Source organism: Monocercomonoides exilis (genome assembly GCF_001643675.1).
Source record: "Monocercomonoides exilis strain PA203 chromosome Unknown scaffold73-115670, whole genome shotgun sequence".
Taxonomy (NCBI): domain Eukaryota; phylum Preaxostyla; order Oxymonadida; family Polymastigidae; genus Monocercomonoides; species Monocercomonoides exilis.
The window spans coordinates 61,696-82,108 of NW_027150618.1; the positions used below are offsets into that span (position 1 = coordinate 61,696).

The 20,413-nt window shown below is 32.9% G+C and overlaps 3 protein-coding genes across 3 annotated transcripts; 1 reads left to right on the forward strand and 2 right to left on the reverse strand.

Moving 5' to 3' along the window:
* Positions 1 to 3,789: 3,789 nt before the first annotated feature.
* On the reverse strand, positions 3,790 to 6,484 carry MONOS_18384 (uncharacterized protein; the record flags this gene model as incomplete). Its single annotated transcript, XM_067871400.1, has 4 exons — positions 3,790 to 4,596; positions 4,738 to 5,718; positions 5,768 to 6,025; positions 6,098 to 6,484. The coding sequence occupies 4 exons, from the start codon at positions 6,482 to 6,484 to the stop codon at positions 3,790 to 3,792; spliced, it is 2,433 nt and encodes an 810-aa protein (XP_067718765.1).
* An 8,963-nt stretch (positions 6,485 to 15,447) lies between these two features.
* MONOS_13007 (uncharacterized protein) lies at positions 15,448 to 19,477 on the forward strand (the record flags this gene model as incomplete). The annotated part of the gene is made up of 1 exon (XM_067865679.1): positions 15,448 to 19,477. The coding sequence occupies one exon, from the start codon at positions 15,448 to 15,450 to the stop codon at positions 18,979 to 18,981; it is 3,534 nt and encodes a 1,177-aa protein (XP_067718766.1). The 3' UTR covers positions 18,982 to 19,477.
* MONOS_13006 (uncharacterized protein) lies at positions 19,242 to 20,295 on the reverse strand. Its single transcript, XM_067865678.1, has 4 exons — positions 20,274 to 20,295; positions 20,189 to 20,226; positions 20,086 to 20,117; positions 19,242 to 20,021 (listed from the first exon to the last, which is right to left on the reverse strand). Exons 2-4 carry the CDS (start codon positions 20,205 to 20,207, stop codon positions 19,653 to 19,655), a joined length of 420 nt encoding a protein of 139 aa, XP_067718767.1. The 5' UTR covers positions 20,208 to 20,226; positions 20,274 to 20,295; the 3' UTR covers positions 19,242 to 19,652.
* Positions 20,296 to 20,413: the final 118 nt, after the last annotated feature.

Sequence of the window (20,413 nt, forward strand, 5' to 3'; positions counted from 1 at the left end):
CGACTCTTCCCCGAAGCAAAAGAGGTTTTTTTATTAATTTTTTTCATTATTAAAAAATTATTAAACTTTTATTTTTAGGATTGAGACACAAAGAATGGGAATTAGGGAACAATTGGATGCTTTCCAATTCAAGTGAAGCATCAACTTCCATGCATTTAACGAGCAAACAAAAGAAAAAAGAATGTTTTGATAAGCATTTCAATGAAGAGGAGTGGGACAAAGACATTTGTATTAATGATCAAAACAGAGAAATGAACGAAAAAGAAAAAATGTTCAATCCCACAGATCTACAGCCTTATTGTTCTCCTTTGCTTTTCAGTTTTTCTTCAAGAGGAAAACAGTCTTTGTGTGAAAACTGCAAAGATACAACGTCCAATTTTAATCAAATATCAAGTAACATGACTACATTGAAAGCTTCTGATAATCCAACACACTCAAAAGGAATGAAAAATTTAGGGAATACGTGTTGCTTATCTTCATTGTTACAATGCCTATCTGCTGCATTACCACATCGTGAAAACGAAATTACAAAAATGGAACAAAAGACTCAATTATCATCCAAAATATTACAAATTTGCTATGAAATTCAAAAAGTGAATGGATTCTCCTTCAGTTGGAACAATGAATTTGTAGATCAATGGGAACAATGTTGTTGTTATGAAGCAAGACAACCTCAAAACATTTCGGATGCCTATACGAAAATGACTAATATTTTACTATGAAATAGTTGTATTCAAAAAAGAGACTTCATTTTTCCCACATCGTATTCTTCTAAATGTTGTTCATGTGGGGAGGAGTCAATTCAACAAAACGATGAAACATTTGTGAAAGTAATTTACAGTTTTTCTCCCTGCAAAGGTTTGAGAAAAGAATTCACTACAGAAATGTTGGACGATTCAAACAGAATTTTTTTTGTTCAACCTGCAAAAAACATTCAAGTGTAATCCGAAACTTGTTTTGTAATTCATTTCCTTCAGTTATTGCACTGTCTCATGAAAAATGTTCAGATATCAGCAACACTCCAGAGCTTTCATTAATAATATTTTCTGATACCAAAATACACAAAAGTTCAGTTGTGTATCATCAGAGAGAAAAATTCTCAATTGAAAATGAGAATTGCGGAAGAGTTGTTAAATACGATCTTGTTGGAGTAATTTAACACAAACCATTGCAGAATATTTCTGGACATTATGTGGCTCTTGTTCGTCGAACAAACAGTATGAACTCAACATAGCAATTATGTGACGACTTTGATATTGACAATTTCGAAGAGAAAAAACTAATTGAAAAATGGAAGTCATTATTAACAGATGGGTTTTAGCCATCTTTATCAATTTACAAGAAAAATAAAGTTGGAAATGAAACTTTGAAAATGACTAAAGGAGGAGTTGACACTTCAATCACTCATGAAAATATTTCTGTGACTAATTCCAAGTCTTTCAAAGAAGCAGTTCTTGGGGCCATGCAAAGATCCTCACATTTTACAGAGAAAATGACTACACAAGAAAGAAGCTCTTCACTATCTCCTTCAATGGTTCAAAGATAAGAAGGTGTTCGAGTTTTCTCTCCATTTCAGAAAAGACTCATTTTCAAGCCAAAAAACCAACTTTGGAAAGAATTTATGGGACAAACGGGAATAGAAATGTCGTTGTCACAATTCTATAAAATGACTGTTCAATTTTGCAAAGCAAAGAGAAGAACTGACATGTGTAAATTATGCAACATGCTTGAACAAATCGAAAACAAGAGGAAAACTCTTAATCAAGGTGGAAAGCTTCAAAAAGACGAAGAAATTGCTCACAGGCTTTTGAAAAAACATCAGGTGTTTGCTCATTGGCAACGTGATCATTTCAATAACAGTTTATCTTCTTTAAAAGAAAGTGAGGTGATTTGTCTTTTTGATTTTAAAGAGAAGTGGAGGACACCGATAACAGCGACTCAGGTTCAAGATGATTTTTACAGCTATCGTCAAGTTTCTCACTTTGCAATAATCACTTTTCAGAAGAGAAATTGTGTTTTCAACAAAAAAATTTACAACTTTTTGTCTGATAATCCAAACAATGATCATACTTTCATTATCAACTGTCTAACATCTGTGTTGTCCAGATCAGCTTACAAACATACAAAAATGTTTAAGTTTTTTTGTGATTCAGGAGCTCACAACAAAAACAAATTTGTTCTGAACTTTCTTCTCTCTCACAAAACAACTTTCTTCCGAAACTCAAAACGCGAAGTTAGCTTCTTTGCGGAACACCATGGCAAGAATCTTTGCGATGGAGAGTTTGGAATGCTTGTCAATATTATTCGGAATCATTTATCAAACGAAAAACTTGAAAGTGCATCTGATTTAATCACATTTTTCCAAAAGAATGCAAACTCATTTTCTTCTTCATCTTTGAAAAAATCACAATTGCACTTGTCATCAGATTCAATCGCTACTGAAAAAATGAAGAAGAATAACTCTTATAACACAATCGTTCAGAGATTTTTCGAAGAATACATATCAACAAACAACAATTCATATTCCTCTTTAATCATTCCGCATCTCAGAGATTATTTATATTTTGAAAGTCGAGGAACAAGCATATGCGGATCTGCTGTTAGCTTTATTCCTCAGCGTTTATTAATAGCTCTTGAATTTTCCATCAAGAAGGAGAAAGTGAAATCACAAAGGATTGTTTCACAAAAACAACAAGAATCGCAATGTTTGAATTTTTCAAGTTTTTCAAATAGCATGCTTAAAAGAAGGTGCAATCTTGTTCGAGATTCGTCTGCATTTTCGTCTCCAATCAATGATGACTTTTTTATTGATTAATAAGCTCATTTTTGCGTATGCTTAGCTTTCATTCTGTTGGAAGAATGTGAGACAAGATATCACACAATAGAAAAAACAACTGATCGTTGTTTTTTCCGGACCTGGATACGGTGTGATATTTCCCAGGTGCGCATATATGAAGTTCAACATGCTTATTATTAATAGATTGTCTTTTTGATATCTGATCGATTTACGTGATCAACAAACTTTCCTTGTTGAAAACAATTCAGTTTCTGATAATGATCTTTACACTTTTTTTCATATTTGTTGAAAATATGAATTAATATAAGACTTAAATGAACATGTTTAATTTTTTCCAATGATATTCATTTATTTCAAGAATAAAAGTGAAAATGAAACTTCAAGAATCATGATTTTATTATTTCTTAACTAGAAAACATTAAGGAATTCATCCAATTAACAATTAAATTCTTTTCACATGTGACAGTCGAAATTAAAAACAGATTTTTGTTCGATTTCACAAACCATCATGAATAACTCGTTTTCATTCATCTTTCATTATTTTCATTCATTCGCGCATATTTGTTGTTCATCATCTTCAATAACCTCGAAGATGCTCCCATCTGAAATGTTTACAAACGAGCATGTGAAGTTCTTGAGCTCACAAACACCTGCGCCTATTATAATTGCGCTTTTCGCGATGCTGGTCGACTCCACTGACACATCTACAAGTGAAAGTTTCCCTTTCAAGCAGACAACAAAACTGCACCTGCTCTGCCGCATTCCACCAAGCCCTGCTTCTGTTCCAAACACACACTGCGCCAGACTCAGCACCCCATCCTCGCACTGAACCAAAGCTGTTGCCGAATTGTTGAAGGATGATACAATTACAAGTGTTATAAGCTTCAACGAAAGCTCGCCTTCTCATACAAAAACGGCTCAGATACTTCTCCTGCCTTTTCTATAAACAGAAGCTTCGACTCCCGTTTTTCTTCTTCTTCCAATGAGTTTGATTAGATGGTGAAGTTGGAGAGAGTGAAGGTGTTGGCAACTTCAGTGGATTTGGTAATGGAAATGAGCTTTGGCAAGGCCTCGTTGCTGATCTGCTGCATCCCTTTCCAGAACGAGCAGCATGGATCATCTGTGCTTCCATGTCTCATCGCATCCTCTCCGTCTTCCGATAGAAAAATTGAAGCCGAGGAATAAGAAACCAAATATCTGAATAAATCCAGTTCTTCGCTTTCTCCTTCAATCCCCACAAATGCGTTGCTGTCGCCCTTCATTGCCTCGAATGAGAAGGCAAACATTGCCAAAGAGACTGACGAGATCAATTCAGTAGATGCAATAAATATGTTTTTGCCTAGCTGCGCATCATTTCTCTCAAACGCCATTTCACCTTCAAATCGTAGTGGTGCTGTTGCTGTCGATTTCGAGCAATCTGCATATAAAAACCCTCCTATGCCTCTTCCTGTGGAGCATTTGCACAGCTTAGCTCGGCAGCTCTTCACGCGCAGCAGGTCTGATCGCTCCAGACAGACAGACATTGCACCGCCATCTGTGCCTGTGGGAGAGCAAATGCTGTGAAAGCAGCACTCCTCGAGCGTGACATAAGACGAAAGCGCGAAGGGGAAGCGTGCAAACACTAACGAAGAAACAGACACATTCAGCAGCTCAGCTGTTCCTCCTTTGTTCGACAGCAGAACATATTCCAGCGCAGAAGTGGCATCCGAATGGAACGAGGTTGAGTTGAAGGTGAGATATCCGTCAGACGATGAAACAACAGAAGACTGTCCATTTGAGAAGAACGCAGGCAGATGGAACTGCACAGAACAAAACGAAAGCGAATTATTCGAGCTGAAAATCTACTGGCTCGAGCCGTCTGTTGTTTGAGAAATCGACAGTTCGGAAAATGCAGGTGAAGCAGCTGCGGCAGGCAATCCAATGCTGAGCTGAGAAAGGACAAATTCATAGCGCTCGCATATTGCCACTTCATCCAGAATTTCAACAAAGCACGACTGCGAGTCTTCAATTGCTTGCAAGTTGTTGATGCCCCACCACAACGAGTGACAAGGTGTTTCTGCCTTTTCACACCAGATAAAGTCGATTCCAGCCGATCCAACGCTTATTGTCGATGAAGAATATTTCACCAAAAAATACAGCAGATCCGCAGATGCGCTCATAAAATGTGTTTCATCTCTTCCTTTCAGATCGACTTTTGTCTCTCCGTCTGCTCCAAAATACTCGAAATCAAACAGAGATGGAATGATTGACGCGTTCAAATCAGCGCTTCTCACAAACATGTCTTTCCCTTCAAACGCCTCATTTCCGCTGAATGTTAAATCAGAAAATAAATAGACATTGACATTCTCCCTCAAATCGAGATAGATTCCGCCTCCTCTCCCATTAATCTGATTCACTTCACAAGACACAATTGATGTTTTGTTCATAGTCAAAGATCCTTCTCTCTCCAGAAAACAATAAAGAGCCTCTCCATCCCCTTCTGTCGAAGTGCATCCTTCGAATGTGCATGCCCCTGAGATTTCAACAGACTTCGGTCGAGTCATCTCCAACACATGTCCATTTGTCGTCTCGCAATTCGCAAATCCTGTATCCTTCAGCGTTATATCGCAATTCCCGCTTCCAGTTATCAAACCCTTTCGTGCGTCAGAAGAGATAGAAGAAAAGCTGCAGGCCTCCAACAAAAGCGATGCTCCATCAATAAAAACAACCCCAGCTGTCTGAAATGGAATATTGCTGAAAGTGCAGGAGTCAAAGTGAACAACTCCTCCACCTCCTGAAACAATCCATTTCGAAGGGTTGGAATTACTGCTGCTTCCTTGTTCAAATGTGCAATCTAAGAATGAGCATTGACCAATGCTATCTTCAATAAGAGAACTCATTTCAGGTGAAGGATTGGGAGACGATGGAAGCACAAAGCAAAGCTTGGAAAATGAAAGGGTGGTTGAGCGACTTCCTTCAACCAGCTCGAACTTTCCATTTCTTCAAAATATCATTGCTTTTGTTCTCGAACGTGTTGTTCCTCATCGAGTAATCGACGTGTGAAGAGGTGAATGTGAGGAACAGCCCTCTGCTAAATCCATCTCCGCTGGACACAATGCAGAACTCCACTTTGGTTCTCTCGAATCGGAATGCGCCATTTTCTTTTACATCCATCAGCACGCACCCTCCAATCGTTCTCCCAGAATAGCAAATACAGCGAATAAATGAGCAGTTCTCCACACTCAACACCTCGCCAGCACACAATTCGCCCATTATCACTCCTCAATTACTGTTTGTTCTGCTCTGATTTGTAAATGTCACATTCTTCAGAAGACCATTTGCAAGTGGATTAATTGTAATGTGGCTGCTGTTGAGCATTGTTGAATTCTCAATGCCGCTGTTCTCAACCTCCAAAATTTTCCCTCTCGCAACCAAAGGCAGTGATCCTTCTCCTTCTCTGCTCAGCTTTGACATTTCCATTCCTTCAATTGAACACTCAGCATCGTTTCCGTCAAGTGCAATAATCTCAGCATTTCCCATTACAAAGTCCTTCATTTTGCATCCATTCAATTCAGCTTTCCCATTTGTTACGTAAATGATCCTGTACTCAACATTTAAGCTGCTGCTGTTCCAAAACTCGAATCTGTCAATGGTGAGCGTGGCTGATGAGCACAGGAACAGAGAATTGCGTAACTTGTGTGGATTCATTTTCTCTGTTGAGAAGTGAAAAGATTGAAAAACTGTTGATCTGTCCCATAACGAATTAAGTATTCCTTCAAAGATGTTTTTGTAAACATGGAACAATTTCCGAATTTTTAACAATCTCACGGTTAGAAATTTCATGGATATTAAAACAATATAATTGAAAATTAGAAAAAGGCAAAAATAGCAAAGATAAAATTTTCAATGACATCGAAATTTTTTACGATCCCAAAAATAATTACCCAAATTCTCTCTTTCTCAATTGAGGAGAATATGAGTCTTATTCTTTTTTTATGGTTGCAACAGTTTTTTTTTGTTTTATCTGAACATCTCTTTAATTTTTTCAGTCTTCACTTCAAGCTTTTTATTTATCTCCAAAAGGCCATCCATTTAGTGAATAAAATATTGTATGATGTTTGCCTTTTCTATGGCAGAGTTTTAAGTGCACATCTCAAAAATTGTGAAAAACAATGTGGTTTTCAATTAAAGCATAAAAACGGACGTTTGTGACTTTTCAAAAAGATTGACATATGTGTCATTATTTTTCATATCGTAACTTTGTTCGAAGAAAGATCTTTATTTTAATAATTGTGGTATGTTGAATTTAAAGTTAAAATATATGTTAATAAAAGCAGTGCTAAAAAATCTTGAATGAATATATAAACAAAATGGAGAATTTAAGGATATTTAGAAAATTCCATTATAATAATAATTTATACAAGAATTTTTATCATTACAATAATTTGACATCACGATGCCCAGCAAGTTCAGTTATTGCTTAAAGAAGATAATAATTTAAGTATGCTGAATGAAATAATTTTTTTATTGATTACAATTACATATCATCTGAATTTAAATGATGAATTCATTTATCATATTTTTATGTGAAAAAGCAAATTTGATATTTTCATAGGTTAATATTTTAAGACCTTGTAAAAGTTTTGAACAACGCATATTCGATTAAGGATGATTAAGGAGGTTGAAGAGAAGTGATTACATTGAAAGTTGAAAGATAGAAATGAAATGAAGATAATTGAGGCAGAAAATGTGAACAACAAAGTTGAAGATGAATGATTTAATGACGATGAAAATATCGTTTTTTTTTGGAATAATTAGAATACTCTAATGTTTCATCAATTTTTTTCTTTTTTTTGTTGTATTTCAAAATTGTTTCCTTTCGAACATTTTCTTCATAAGTTTTTTTGAAGTATTAATTATTTTTGAAATGTGAACCTCATAAATGTGATTTTATTATGAGTATGTTCGAAAATTTTTAGAGATCATTTTAAACTTGAAACATTTGAACATTGGAATTGAAAATAAAAAAACAAAAATTTTTAAAGTCTCATTAAACATTTGATTTTCTTTTGTGATTTCAATTTTTCTATTTCAATTGATCTGCGAATTGGTGAAATGCAGAAAAAGTGAGAAAAAACAAGTGAACTCAATGAAAGCTAAAAAAAGTCACTTTCATACTGCTTTGCTTCATTTCGTTCATCAACAGAATGCAAGTTCTAGACTGAATAGAAAGATATATACCGATCACATGTTCATTTTTCTGGTTTATTAAAACCGAAAACAAAAGAAAAACATATTTTGAGTTTGATTCATTTTTATTGGAAACACATTGCTGGAATAGATCATCAAATTAAATCACGTCCGTGAAGTAATCAATGAATAAATTCGTCAAACGAGATTCTTCTGCTTATCTCTGATCATTCTTGCACGATATTATCTCTTGTATTTTTGACAGAACTCTCACATCCACCAAATTCCACTTCTCTTTTCCTTTTGCCTTGCATCTGCAATTTCTTCTTTTCAACTTTCTTCTTCTTTCATTCATCAATTTCATTCTTTTCTTATATATTCGACAAAGCGCTCCCTTTCATTCACGAGGACTGAAATCTTCTGTGTCCCTATCTCGATCGTTGCCTCCTCGCTTTGATGATTCCCTTCCATCAGAGTGATTGCCAAGCTAATCTGCACCTCACACATCTCAAAGGCCTTCTTCACCGTCAGACAAGGAAATGTTTCATTTGCCCCACACGGATCATTCAGGACATTTCCACTCACTGAAACGAATATCGTCTTGTCCTTCAGCCAATCCTTCTTTTCCGTGTGCTGATAATACCAGCTGCTCCCAGTATAATGGTAGGCATAGCACATTCTCTTCTCATCTGTATTCGTTGTATAGCATTCTTTGAACGGATTTCCTGACTCAAAACAAAGACCGTAATAATCTGCATATTCAACATCATGTCCATATGGAGTATTGGCAGAGCATTTGCATTCATGAAAGAAAAGGAAATAACAATAGATTCCATCATCAGGTTCTGTTGGTCTGTTTGGATGCAATCTCAAACCTCCTCCATTTGCAGTTGCTGAACATTAAATAAATTGAATGCTTATAATCTTATCTTGAATAGGAATTTTTTTCCAAAGCATACCACCACTGTCAGTGCTTGTAAGTGAACATGATTTTGGGCTGCAGTCAAATACTCACGCACTCTCCTTTCCCTCATTTTCTGCTTCAATACATCCTGTTCCTGAAACCTGAAAATTATCAAGATAAAGTCCTCCTCCCCAGCCATAAGAAGAACATCTCCGAAATTCACATCCGCTGATTCGAGTGCATGCTGAAGTTGTATAAACACATATCCATCCTCCAATCCATGTTCGAGCAGTGCATGAGTCGAATGTGTTATTTGTAATATCAGCAGATTTGATGTTGTAGCGAAGAATGCCTCCTCCAGAATAATACGCTTCTCATCCACTGAACGAATAGCATTTCACTGAAAGAATTCCAGACGATAAGCTGAACACGCAAATTGCTCCACCATAAGAATCATCATCAGCGTTTTAATTTTTATTCCCTTCTACATTTGATCCATTCCATTCGCACCAAATAAACGAATTTGCTCCATTATCCGTTTCGTTCTGTCTGTCTGGCTTCAATGGTACCTCTGCAGTTCCTTCACATTCAACATTCCTTGTCCGGCAGCATCCAATGAATGATGTGTTTGAGGCAGTCAAGGAATCCAAGGGGTTGTTGAGAGAGGGAACAATCCCACCATCATATGCATCACACACTGACGAAAATGAGCAACTATTCATAAAACTTGATGCTTGTGATAATGTAGTTGTTGAAGGTGAACATGCCTCATTTGCTGTTGAGATATTGAAAAATGATAATTTGGAGAGGGACATAAGGGGAATGGAAGGTGACGAGAGGAATGGGGCTGATGAGATACAAAAAGAGGAAAAACTCGATTCTGCCACAAAAATGTTCACATCAATGCATTTTCTGTCTTCTTCTCTTTCTCCCGCTCTTCCTCCTTCTTCATCTCTTCCCCTTCCCTATCCTCCTATTCCTCCTCCACATTCTCTTTCACTCCTAATCTGTCACATCTTTCCCTCCCCTCTTTAAAAACCTCCCAAAATTCATCTCTCCTTCTCAACCACGTCTATTCAATGAAATATTTATCAAAGTCCCAATAAGCGTTAATCTTTATCCGCTTCTTTCTGAAATTTAATAAATGAATATTGTAGTTAATGTATTAAAAAACCTTTTCTCAGCCAATACCTTATATAAAGAATGATCCCATCAAGCTCTTTTCCAAGCTGATTCCGCTGATTGACCTTAACTTTCAATCGTTTGATGAAATTTCACTCCCTTGAAGTTTTGCAAAAACTCCAGCAAAAATGCTTTTGTTCTTACAAATAAAAAGAAAGACTTTACATCATATTTCAAAATGTGTCGAATAAAATCACAATTAAAAATTTCAGACCTTTATTCTCCTTTTATTTTGTCAACTTTTGTCTTGAAATCTCCGCTTTTCTCACCTCCTCTTCTCTTCCATCATCTATGTAAAAAGAAAAGCATATTGCATTTCCCATTCTTAAAGAAACAGTTTTTAATTAATATTCTGAGGTGAAATCATATCTTCTTCAAGATAATGCCGAAATGTTCAGAAACCAAAGCATGAAAAAATCTTGTTTCAATTATGAAAAAACAACCATTCAAGCTTTCAAATCCATATTATCCTCTTCACCTCTTCTGCCTCAATTATCTTCATTTCATTTCTATCTTTCAACTTTCAATGTAATCACTTCTCTTCAACCTCCTTAATCATCCTTAATCGAATATGCGTTGTTCAAAACTTTTACAAGGTCTTAAAATATTAACCTATGAAAATATCAAATTTGCTTTTTCACATAAAAATATGATAAATGAATTCATCATTTAAATTCAGATGATATGTAATTGTAATCAATAAAAAAATATTTCATTCAGCATACTTAAATTATTATCTTCTTTAAGCAATAACTGAACTTGCTGGGCATCGTGATGTCAAATTATTGTAATGATAAAAATTCTTGTATAAATTATTATTATAATGGAATTTTCTAAATATCCTTAAATTCTCCATTTTGTTTATATATTCATTCAAGATTTTTTAGCACTGCTTTTATTAACATATATTTTAACTTTAAATTCAACATACCACAATTATTAAAATAAAGATCTTTCTTCGAACAAAGTTACGATATGAAAAATAATGACCCATATAAAAGTTAATGTTTTTTTAATTGAGTGTTTTTCAATTCCAAAAAAAAAAAAAAAAAAAAAAAAAAAAAAAAAAAAAAAAAAAAAAAAAAAAAAAAAAAAATTTTTCGTATTTTTATCTACGAACAGAAAAAAGTGAATCAATCGTTTTCAAATTAGTTTGTTTTGTTATTCATCATTAATAATAACATTTTTTCAATTATTTAACATTGACATTAATACGTGAAATCATTATTAGATTAAAAGAGGCCATATAAGAGATGATTATTGCAATGGGTGATAATATTAGTAATTAAAACTTATTTCGGAGTGTAAATTCTTCAATGGTTTTATTTCTTTAGTGAGGAATCATTCATTTGAAGAAAAAAAGCATGAAAATTGTTTCAAATGACAGTGTTTGAGCTTATATTTAGAAATAAATTATCTTTAAAAGGAGTCAAACAATTCGGAGTTAATTAACAAATTCTCAAATGAAAATTTCTTATCGTAAATTTTCGCAGAAAAAATAATATATACACAATTTATTATTCAATATTGATTCACTTTTTATTTGAAATTGGAAAACTTCTAATTCGAAATTAATGAAATTAAGAAAATTTAAGAAAAAAATTTCGACACAATAAAATCACTGGGTGAGAGTCGAAAAGTAATTAAAATGTTTTGTTTTTTCATTATTCTGCAAAAGGATGAAAAATTGAACCCTGATTTTTATTTCTTGTGAATAAAGATGAAATTTTTTGATTTTTCAGAAAAAAGTCATCACAATGGAAATAGGATAATTTTCTTATGAATTAACCTCTCATTGTTTGATAATACATCATTCAATCAAGAAAAGTTATTTGCATCAATTCTACAAAATGAATACATGAATTAATTTTCTGTGAATGAACCTTTTTATGCACTTTTAGGATTCATCATTTGTTTAATTGATCTTCTGAATATATATATATATATGTAACTTTTCTTGATTGAATGATGTGTTATTAAATAATGTGAGGTTAATTCATTTGAAAATTATCCGATTTCGTGGATAATGATTTTTTACTGAAAAATCAGAAATTCTCATGTTTATTCCAAATACAGTCGAAATCGGATATAAAAACATCGGTTTTTGCACAACTTTTTGTGACTATATCCGATTGTGATTATACACGATGAAACTTTACACAGATAAAAATCATAAAAAATTTATAGATAAATTTAATTTTTTGGTTGAAATTTTCATTTTTGAAAATTCTTTTCAACTACTCGTTTTTCTGATTCATATACAATTTTTTTCATTAATGCACATTATTGAGACTTTTTCGAGAGCATTTTTGAAAAAGCGATAAATTGAAATTTTTTGATGAAATAATCGATTTTTTATGGAAAATATTACATAAAAAAATAAAAAATGTGATTGGATATTTTCAGTCCTGTGAATAAATGAGATGGAAAATGAATGAAAAACAAGCAAAAAATGTCGGTGCATCGAAAGAAGTGACAATAAATGAATGTGATTATATTCGACGTGATTATATCCGGTATATACTGTAATTAAAATTTGGGTTCAAATTCTCATATATATTCCGAATATTGAGAGAATATAATATTTTCAATATTTTTTGATATACAGCCAAAAACTAGTTTTTCACAAAAATTTTTTTTCAAAAAAAACTCATTTTTATTAATTATGAATAAGAAGTTTAATAATTTCGAATAATAAGTTCATTAATTTTGAATAATAAATTAAACAATTTTGAATAATAAGTTTATTAAATTTGAATAAGACACTAAAAATAATTCTATATCAAAAAATAGAAATTTATTTTCGGAAAAAAACAATTCAAATTCGGAATAAATATTTCTATTTCGAAAAAGAATAATTCGATTTCGAAATTCATTTTCAACTGAAATTTTTAATTTTTTTTTGATGGATTTCGGAAAATGTCAAGTTAATTTTTCACCAGTTAAATATAAAAACTCTAAAAAAACCGTTTTTTTAAATTGAAACAATCAATAAATCAATTTTTTGAAAAATAATTTTTTGAAAAAAAATCATCACTCTGATGAAAAATTAATAGCAAATAATTCAATATTTTAAATATCGTTTAGGAAATAGTGAATTTTCAATCACATTTATTGAATTTCAAAAGACTAGAATTTTTTGCCAATAAAATTTTTTGTTTCATTAGTAAAATTTTTAAAAATTTCGATTTTTCAAAAATGAAAATGAATTCATTTTCTTTTCGAATTAACTTCAAATTATAATATTTTCAATTAAAATGAAACAATTTTTTAAAAAGGAAATGCATCATTTATTAAATATTCAAGAACAAAGTGTGCTCGCAAGATGAAAATCAAGAGCATTTTTACAACAAAACGTAAGTTATTAATATCACAAAACAAAAAAAATATTCATTTCGAAATCAAATTAATTATTTGAAAATTTGAATTATAATTTCCGAAATCGAACTATTTTTTTTCGGAATAGAATTATTTTTGGTGCAAATGGTGAAAAAAAAATCACTTGAATCAGAATAAGTTTTAAACGATTGTGATTTTTTCGGTCAAATAAATATTACTCCATATTTGAGACGATAATATCTGCTTTTTGAATAATGTTCCACACAATGCATTCAAAGTTTTTTCTATACAGATATCGCACAAAATCCAGTTGGAATCTCTCCAATTGTTTTGAACTGATCAGGGTTAAACATTGGTACTGATAAGGAAGAGCTGCAACCCATGAACTTCGTCAATAATTACAAAAATATTTTAACTTTTGTGTCATCCAGAATTTGTTTTGTTGCAATTCGTTTATTTTATAATTCATATGGGTTATTCTTTTTGAAAAGTCGCAAATGTTTAATTTTCAAATAAATCAAAACTTTTATATTTTTCTCGAATTTTTGTTAACATTCACCAAATTCACTGATGTGGAATCTATTACTTGATAATGCTATTTCATGAATTCTTGGGAAGATTCGTAAGCGGGAACAGAAATTTTGGCAAAATATGAATATTTTGATTTATTTGAAAATTTAACATTTGCGACTTTTCAAAAAGAATAACCCATATATCAAAATCGAAAGATAAAACAAATATAACAAATTGAGCTTCAAAGGCGAAAACAAATTTGACTGTAACATTTTCTTTTTTCTTTTCTTTTAAATATTTGATATATTTTTTATGTACTTAAAGAAATACTTTGTGCTAATTGAATTTCAATATCAGAAAATAAAAGAAAATAATTTTTATAAATAGTCTTCAATTTACAGATTGTACAAAAAATACCGGACAAGATCGATTTCGCAAAAACCTCAATAATAATACAGTTTGCACAAAAAATACAGGACATCGCAAAAAATACCGGACAAGATCGATATCTCAATAACCGCAAGAAGAAAAATTCTGATAATTTTCCTCAAAATATATCTCATCAATACTAATTCATTTGAAATATAAAACTTTCAAAATATCTTTATTTGTGCTCAGAAAAAATTATTTATTAAAATCTCGGAGAAACATGATTTTGAGTTTCTCCGAAATTTCAAAAATAATTTTTTCTGAGCATTACCGAGGAAGTTTTGAAAGTCTCGTTTATCATTTGAGTTTGTATTAACGAGATGTATTTTGAGGAAAATTAACAAAATTATTCCTCTTTCGGTTATTGTTAAATGCATCTTGTCCGGTAATTTATGCGATATTTGTTCCTTTAAATTTTTCTTAAGATTTTTTTTCATTTTAATGTTAGGATTGTAATCATACGATTGAAGAAAAAATTTGGAATAAATCATTGATTATTTTATTAATCTAATAATTTTTCCTCGTTTTTTTTTCTTTGATATTTTGATTTTATCATTTATATAATCATTGATCAAATATCTCATTTTCATTTCGGACAATGAGCTTATTGCTCTTTATTTTGATTTGCTTACACGCATATATTTTCTCTGATTTCGATGACATCAATTATAGAACATATGCAACTGTCTCAAAAGAAGTTTTTCTTTCGGAGAAAGGAAATGATTCTTTTCAGGACTGCGGAACAGAAAATAATCCTTGCAAAACAATTGGAAAAGGATTGGAGCTGATAGGAAAGGGGAATGAAGAAGAAACTTTGAAGATTGTTGATTCAGCTGATGTTCCTTATGGTTTTTTGTTTTCCAATGATTTCAAGTTAACATTAACAACAGCATCAAAACAAGGAATAAGAAGAAATATTACATTTGACTTGAATGAGTTGGCAACAAAAGGGAAGTTCCACCTGACAAATGAGAAAACCTTGAATATGGAACATTTGAACATTAATTTTTTGATTTTTGAAACAAAACAGTATTTTCCTAAAGATACCAATGAAGAATCAGCAGTTATTCTTTCGAAAGGAGCTCATGGGGATTTAACATTAAGGGATTGTAGCATGATAATTAATGAGTGGATCGATGATTACACCACATTTTCTATCTTGAGAATTACTGATGGTAAAGTCTTGATTGACGAGGTAAAATTTTTGCCAGACTATTATTATCTTTCAGAAGCAAACTTACTGCACATTTCTGAGAATGTTGAGCTGTCAAAACTGAATGCATTAACCATTTGGAGCATGAAATTGGAAAAAGAATGTGCACTGAAACTTCCATCTTCATTCACATTAGAGAAAAGCGAAATGATTGGGATAAGACGGAATTCAGATGGACCCGCTTTGCTTGAGGCTTGTAGTCGTGCAGAAGAGAAAGTAATGATTACTATTTCGAAGTGTTTATTTGATTCAGTGAAATCGTCAGAGTCAGAAAAAGGAAGTTGCTTCTATTTTGAGATGCTGCATCCGGAAAGTATTCTGAATATTTTTGACACGGTGATCAGCTTTGGAGAAGCAACCAAAGGGGGAGGCATAATGATTGGAGCGACAAAAGGAAAAGTTAAATTGGAGAATATGGTGTTTTACCAGTGCAAGGCAATCGAAGATGGCGGAGGGCTGATGATTTATGATTTAACACAGATGGCAGGATTTGAATGCACAAACGTGTCATTTGAAGAATGCCAAGCAAAGAAGAGTGGTGGAGTCGAAGCAATTTTTGGAGAGGAAGAGATCAAAGGAGATGCTATCATATTTAAGAACTGCCTTTTTAGTAACAATAAAGCAGACATTGGAGGGAAAGACATGACTCTTTGTTGTAAAGGGAAAGCGGAGGAGAACAAAACGCCTTTTGACGAAAAGTGCTTTAGCACGACAACGAAGAATCGGGTATGTGTAATGAAAAAGGACGGATCAGAGATGTTTCACGATGAATGGCTAAGAGAAGATTCATTGGAATTGAATGTGGATGCAGAAAATGGAGTGGACAGCGCTGAATGCGGAAAACACGAAAAGGCTCCGTGTAAAACGCTGAAGCAAGCGATTGCCAATAGCCTCCCAGGAAGACCATTTTCAATCTTCACGACGGAAAAGTGTAATAAATATGACACAGAGCCGATAGTAATTGAAGATCATCATATTGAGATTAAAGGCAAAGACAATTGCATAATTTCACTCACAACTGTATTGGATGAAATGAAAGCTCAGAAAGGCGAAGGATTATTCAACTTGAAGAAAGGAGGGTATCTGAAATTGTGCAGTGCCGAAGTCAAAGTGGACACAACAAGAAAAAGTGGTCGAGACAATGGACTATTTGTATGCGATGGAGAAGCAAAATTTTATATTTATAAAGATAATATAACTTCAACTGATTCTAACCAGGCTCTGAACTGCGTCTTAATAGAATGTAAATCAGGAAATTTTGAAATGCGAGAATCAATATTTGCACATTTTTCATCTTCTTGTGCGTTGATACTGGCAGTTAATTCGGTAGAGATTGAAATAAATGATATTGCTCTCGACTCAATTTCAACCACAAGCGAAACCCAATCTGTCTTCACCATTTTAAGCGGATGCCAAAAAATTTATTGGTCTGGAGGAAAATTTTCGAATTGCAATTCAATTGAACATAAAATTGGTGGGGCGCTGTATGTGGAAATTGGAGACAGCAAAAGCAGAAAAACACTTTACAATCTATACTTTACAAACTGCTCGTGCAGAAGTGAACAAACAATTGCACGCAAAAGGAATTTTGAATCAAACGAGGAAACAAAAGGAGGGGCAATGTACATTAAAGCTAACGATGAAGCAATTGGTCAACTTTTTGATGTATTTAATTGGATGACATTCACAAATTGTAGCGCTGACAAAGGGCAGTACATTTTCATTTCGTTGCCCGGAGGGCGAGAGCAGATCGACGACGATATGTTTAAATTTGAGATGAAAGATATTTTTGGCAAAGAGGGTATAGTAGTTTTGGAAGAAAGGAAAAATGGGGAAACAAAAATTATTGATCTTTTGAGCGATGAAGCAAACAGTTTGCCCTATTGTTCATCAGTCATTTATGTGGGAGGTGATAAAGTTAGCAACGAAAAAACATGTGGAAGAATGGAAGAACCATGTGATCTGATAAGCACTGGAAATCATCATGGAATACCAGGTCATCATTTTATGATGCTGATCAACGGAAGAGTTTGCGTTAACGAGCCATTTACAGAATCGATTTATGGTACAATTTCATCTGCAACTGAATCTTTTGCGTCTTCGAATTCATCTTTTTCAGAAGAGCCGAACAGAGGGACTATTCGGATAGGAACGAACATGAAAGCAGGTTCATCTGATGGAGTATTTGAAATAATAAACAACGAGTTTCATTTCAAGCATATTGACATCGAATACCCAGATGCTATCGAAGGTGATGCGCTCGATTTGATTTACGCAAGTAATAACTTTCAAATGAATGATGTTGTGTTCCGACCATGGTATACAGAACTTACAGGTGAGAACGTGCTTGGCGGAGAAGGAAAGAAGCTTCCTTACAAACTGTTTAATTTTGATGAAGGAGATGTAACCATTTCTCAATTGGTTATTTACGGAAGAAATGGAAATATAACTGAAAAGTGTCACCATTCTCATAATCTAATTCAGAATAATTTTAACTTTGATAAAAACAGTGAAATAAAATCAGAATTCGGAACAGTTGACAGAATTGTCGAAGAGGATGATCCGTTGTGTTCTTGGGAGTCTGGATTGCTTCACCTGAGTGTTGCATTTGAAGCAACCATCAACGATAGCACGTTTACGGACATCAGCGATGGTGCAATTCATTCTGATGCATCTTATCTGGAAATGAACAATTGCAGTTTCACAAACAATCATCCAGTTGAAGAGAATTGGAAGAAATATCCTTCACTACGTCGCAACCTTCGCCAAACTGGAGAAGTTAGTTGGGCTTACACAAAATTGAGTTCTTTGGCACCTGGAAGTGATGGATTGGATGGGAAGCCATTTGGAATGCTTACGGAAGCTGAAGCAGGCGGTACAGCTTTAGAGAACATGGATTCGTATTTCTTTTCGCCTATTTTTAAGAACATAACACTTAAAAGAGAAGAAGCCTTCAATAAGAATGAAATGCAAAATAAAGAGGAAAGACAAAAAGAGATTGAAGCCGTTGTGCAAGGATCGTATCTATTTCCTTGTGGACTGACATTTGAAGCGACAAAAAAAAGGAAAGGAACAGACATGAAATGGTCAGACTGCCCAGTTTCAGAATATACAAATGAGACAGAAATGAAAGTTAAGATTCCTCCTTTTCTGTTCGAAGTGGATGAGTATACATCAGTTGTGTGCCGTTTGTCATACCCAAGTGGAATCATTAATGGAGAAAAAAAGCATTCGGGTAATGTTATTTTAATAAAGCAGAAGAAAGACGATCCAAACGAAAATGACCCAAATAAATCGATTAAAACACATCAAGTTGCAATCATCGTTTCTGTGAGCGTTTCTGTTGTTGTTGTTATTATTATTGTAATTGCTGTTACTGTTTGTGTTATGAGAAAGAAGCGAAGGCATTACACTACTATCAACGATTCAAAATAGCGGAGTATGGAAAACTGCTTGAATAAGAATTTATCTATATATTAATTTGCTTTTGCAGAGATAAATTAAAGCAAAAGTAAAATAAAATAGCTTTTTAAAAGTTTTTTTTTTTAAAAATTATTGGTTATTATTTATCTATAGAAATGAAATATTATTTTTATTTTTATTTTTTTGTATAGATTGTTTATCTGAATTGCTTTTTAATGTATAATTTAAAGAGTATAGAAAATTTCCTTTTTAAAAATAAAAAATTTATGAAATTTTGCTGAGATTAGAATATTCTTTTGTTATTGTAATTCCTTGATTATGTAATTTGGCTTTTGTTTGTTGATCGTGCTTTGCTGTGAACACCTTTCAAGGAGAACGCCATGTTTTTGAATTTGTGTTTCAAAGGCATCTTACAGCATTTTGTTTTAACATTTTATATAAAAATATTTCAATTCTTTTTCATTATTTTTATCAAAATGCTAAATAATTATAAAAAGCCAAAATAAAACTGAAGATAAATCAATTTTTGTAAAAATTTAAATTTCTTGAATTTTTTCTGATTCAAGAGTGAAAAAATAAGTTCTTTTGAAAAAGTATTCGCATACAACAAAAAAACAAAAAAAAAATGTTCGCTAAAAATTCTTCAAAACATTCAACGATAATTCAAAATGCTCAATTAAAAATTATCTAGGTTGAATTTGACTTTCCGGAGAATAAGGAGAATGTGACGGAGAATAACCGGACCGAGATGCTGTTGTAACTGTAACAGAAGTCCCTTCCGGTCCACTTGACCCATGCCAACCTGAAATTTGCATTCCTCCTCTTCCGTCAGAAGAAACAACTCCTCCTTCAAAACTTCCTTCTTGACGACCGGGAATAATCTTAACGTCTTCAGTTACTTTGCCTTGATACTCTCGTCGGATAGTTTGTTTTGTCTGCCCAGACCCATCAACCTCTATTATCGTGGTTATTTTAGCACCACTCGAATCGGTGGTAGTTGATGAGGATCTTGAAACACTATGCGAAGAATGAGAACAAGTACTGCTTGAATGCTTTCGTATTTTCATTGTTAAAAAATAGATAATTACAAATACATATACTTAAAAATTGTCAAACAGAATAATGTTCACAACCAGTTGGTCCAGATGCTTAACATGAAATATAATTCAAAGATATACAAATACATTAATCAGTAGCACCTATAAAAATAAGTGCAAACTTGAAATAGAATAACTCATGTGAATTATCTGACAAGAGCTACACAAAAATAAAAAGTTGAAAGAATAATAAACAAATAAACATACATGACTATCACAAAATATAATTAGATAAAAGATCACAGCTAACATTTGAACTTCTCACAAATATTGTAAAAAACAAGATAAACTCTTTAAAAAGAACGTTTAATAAAATAATAAGCTATGAGTGAACAATTTCTTTCCCC

Bases quoted from the DNA above. Each gene is read 5' to 3' on its own strand.
- MONOS_13006 (XM_067865678.1), bottom strand. The intron at 20,022-20,085 runs GTTTGACAATTT...AAAATACGAAAG, and splicing joins CTGGTTGTGAACATTATTCT to CATTCAAGCAGTACTTGTTC.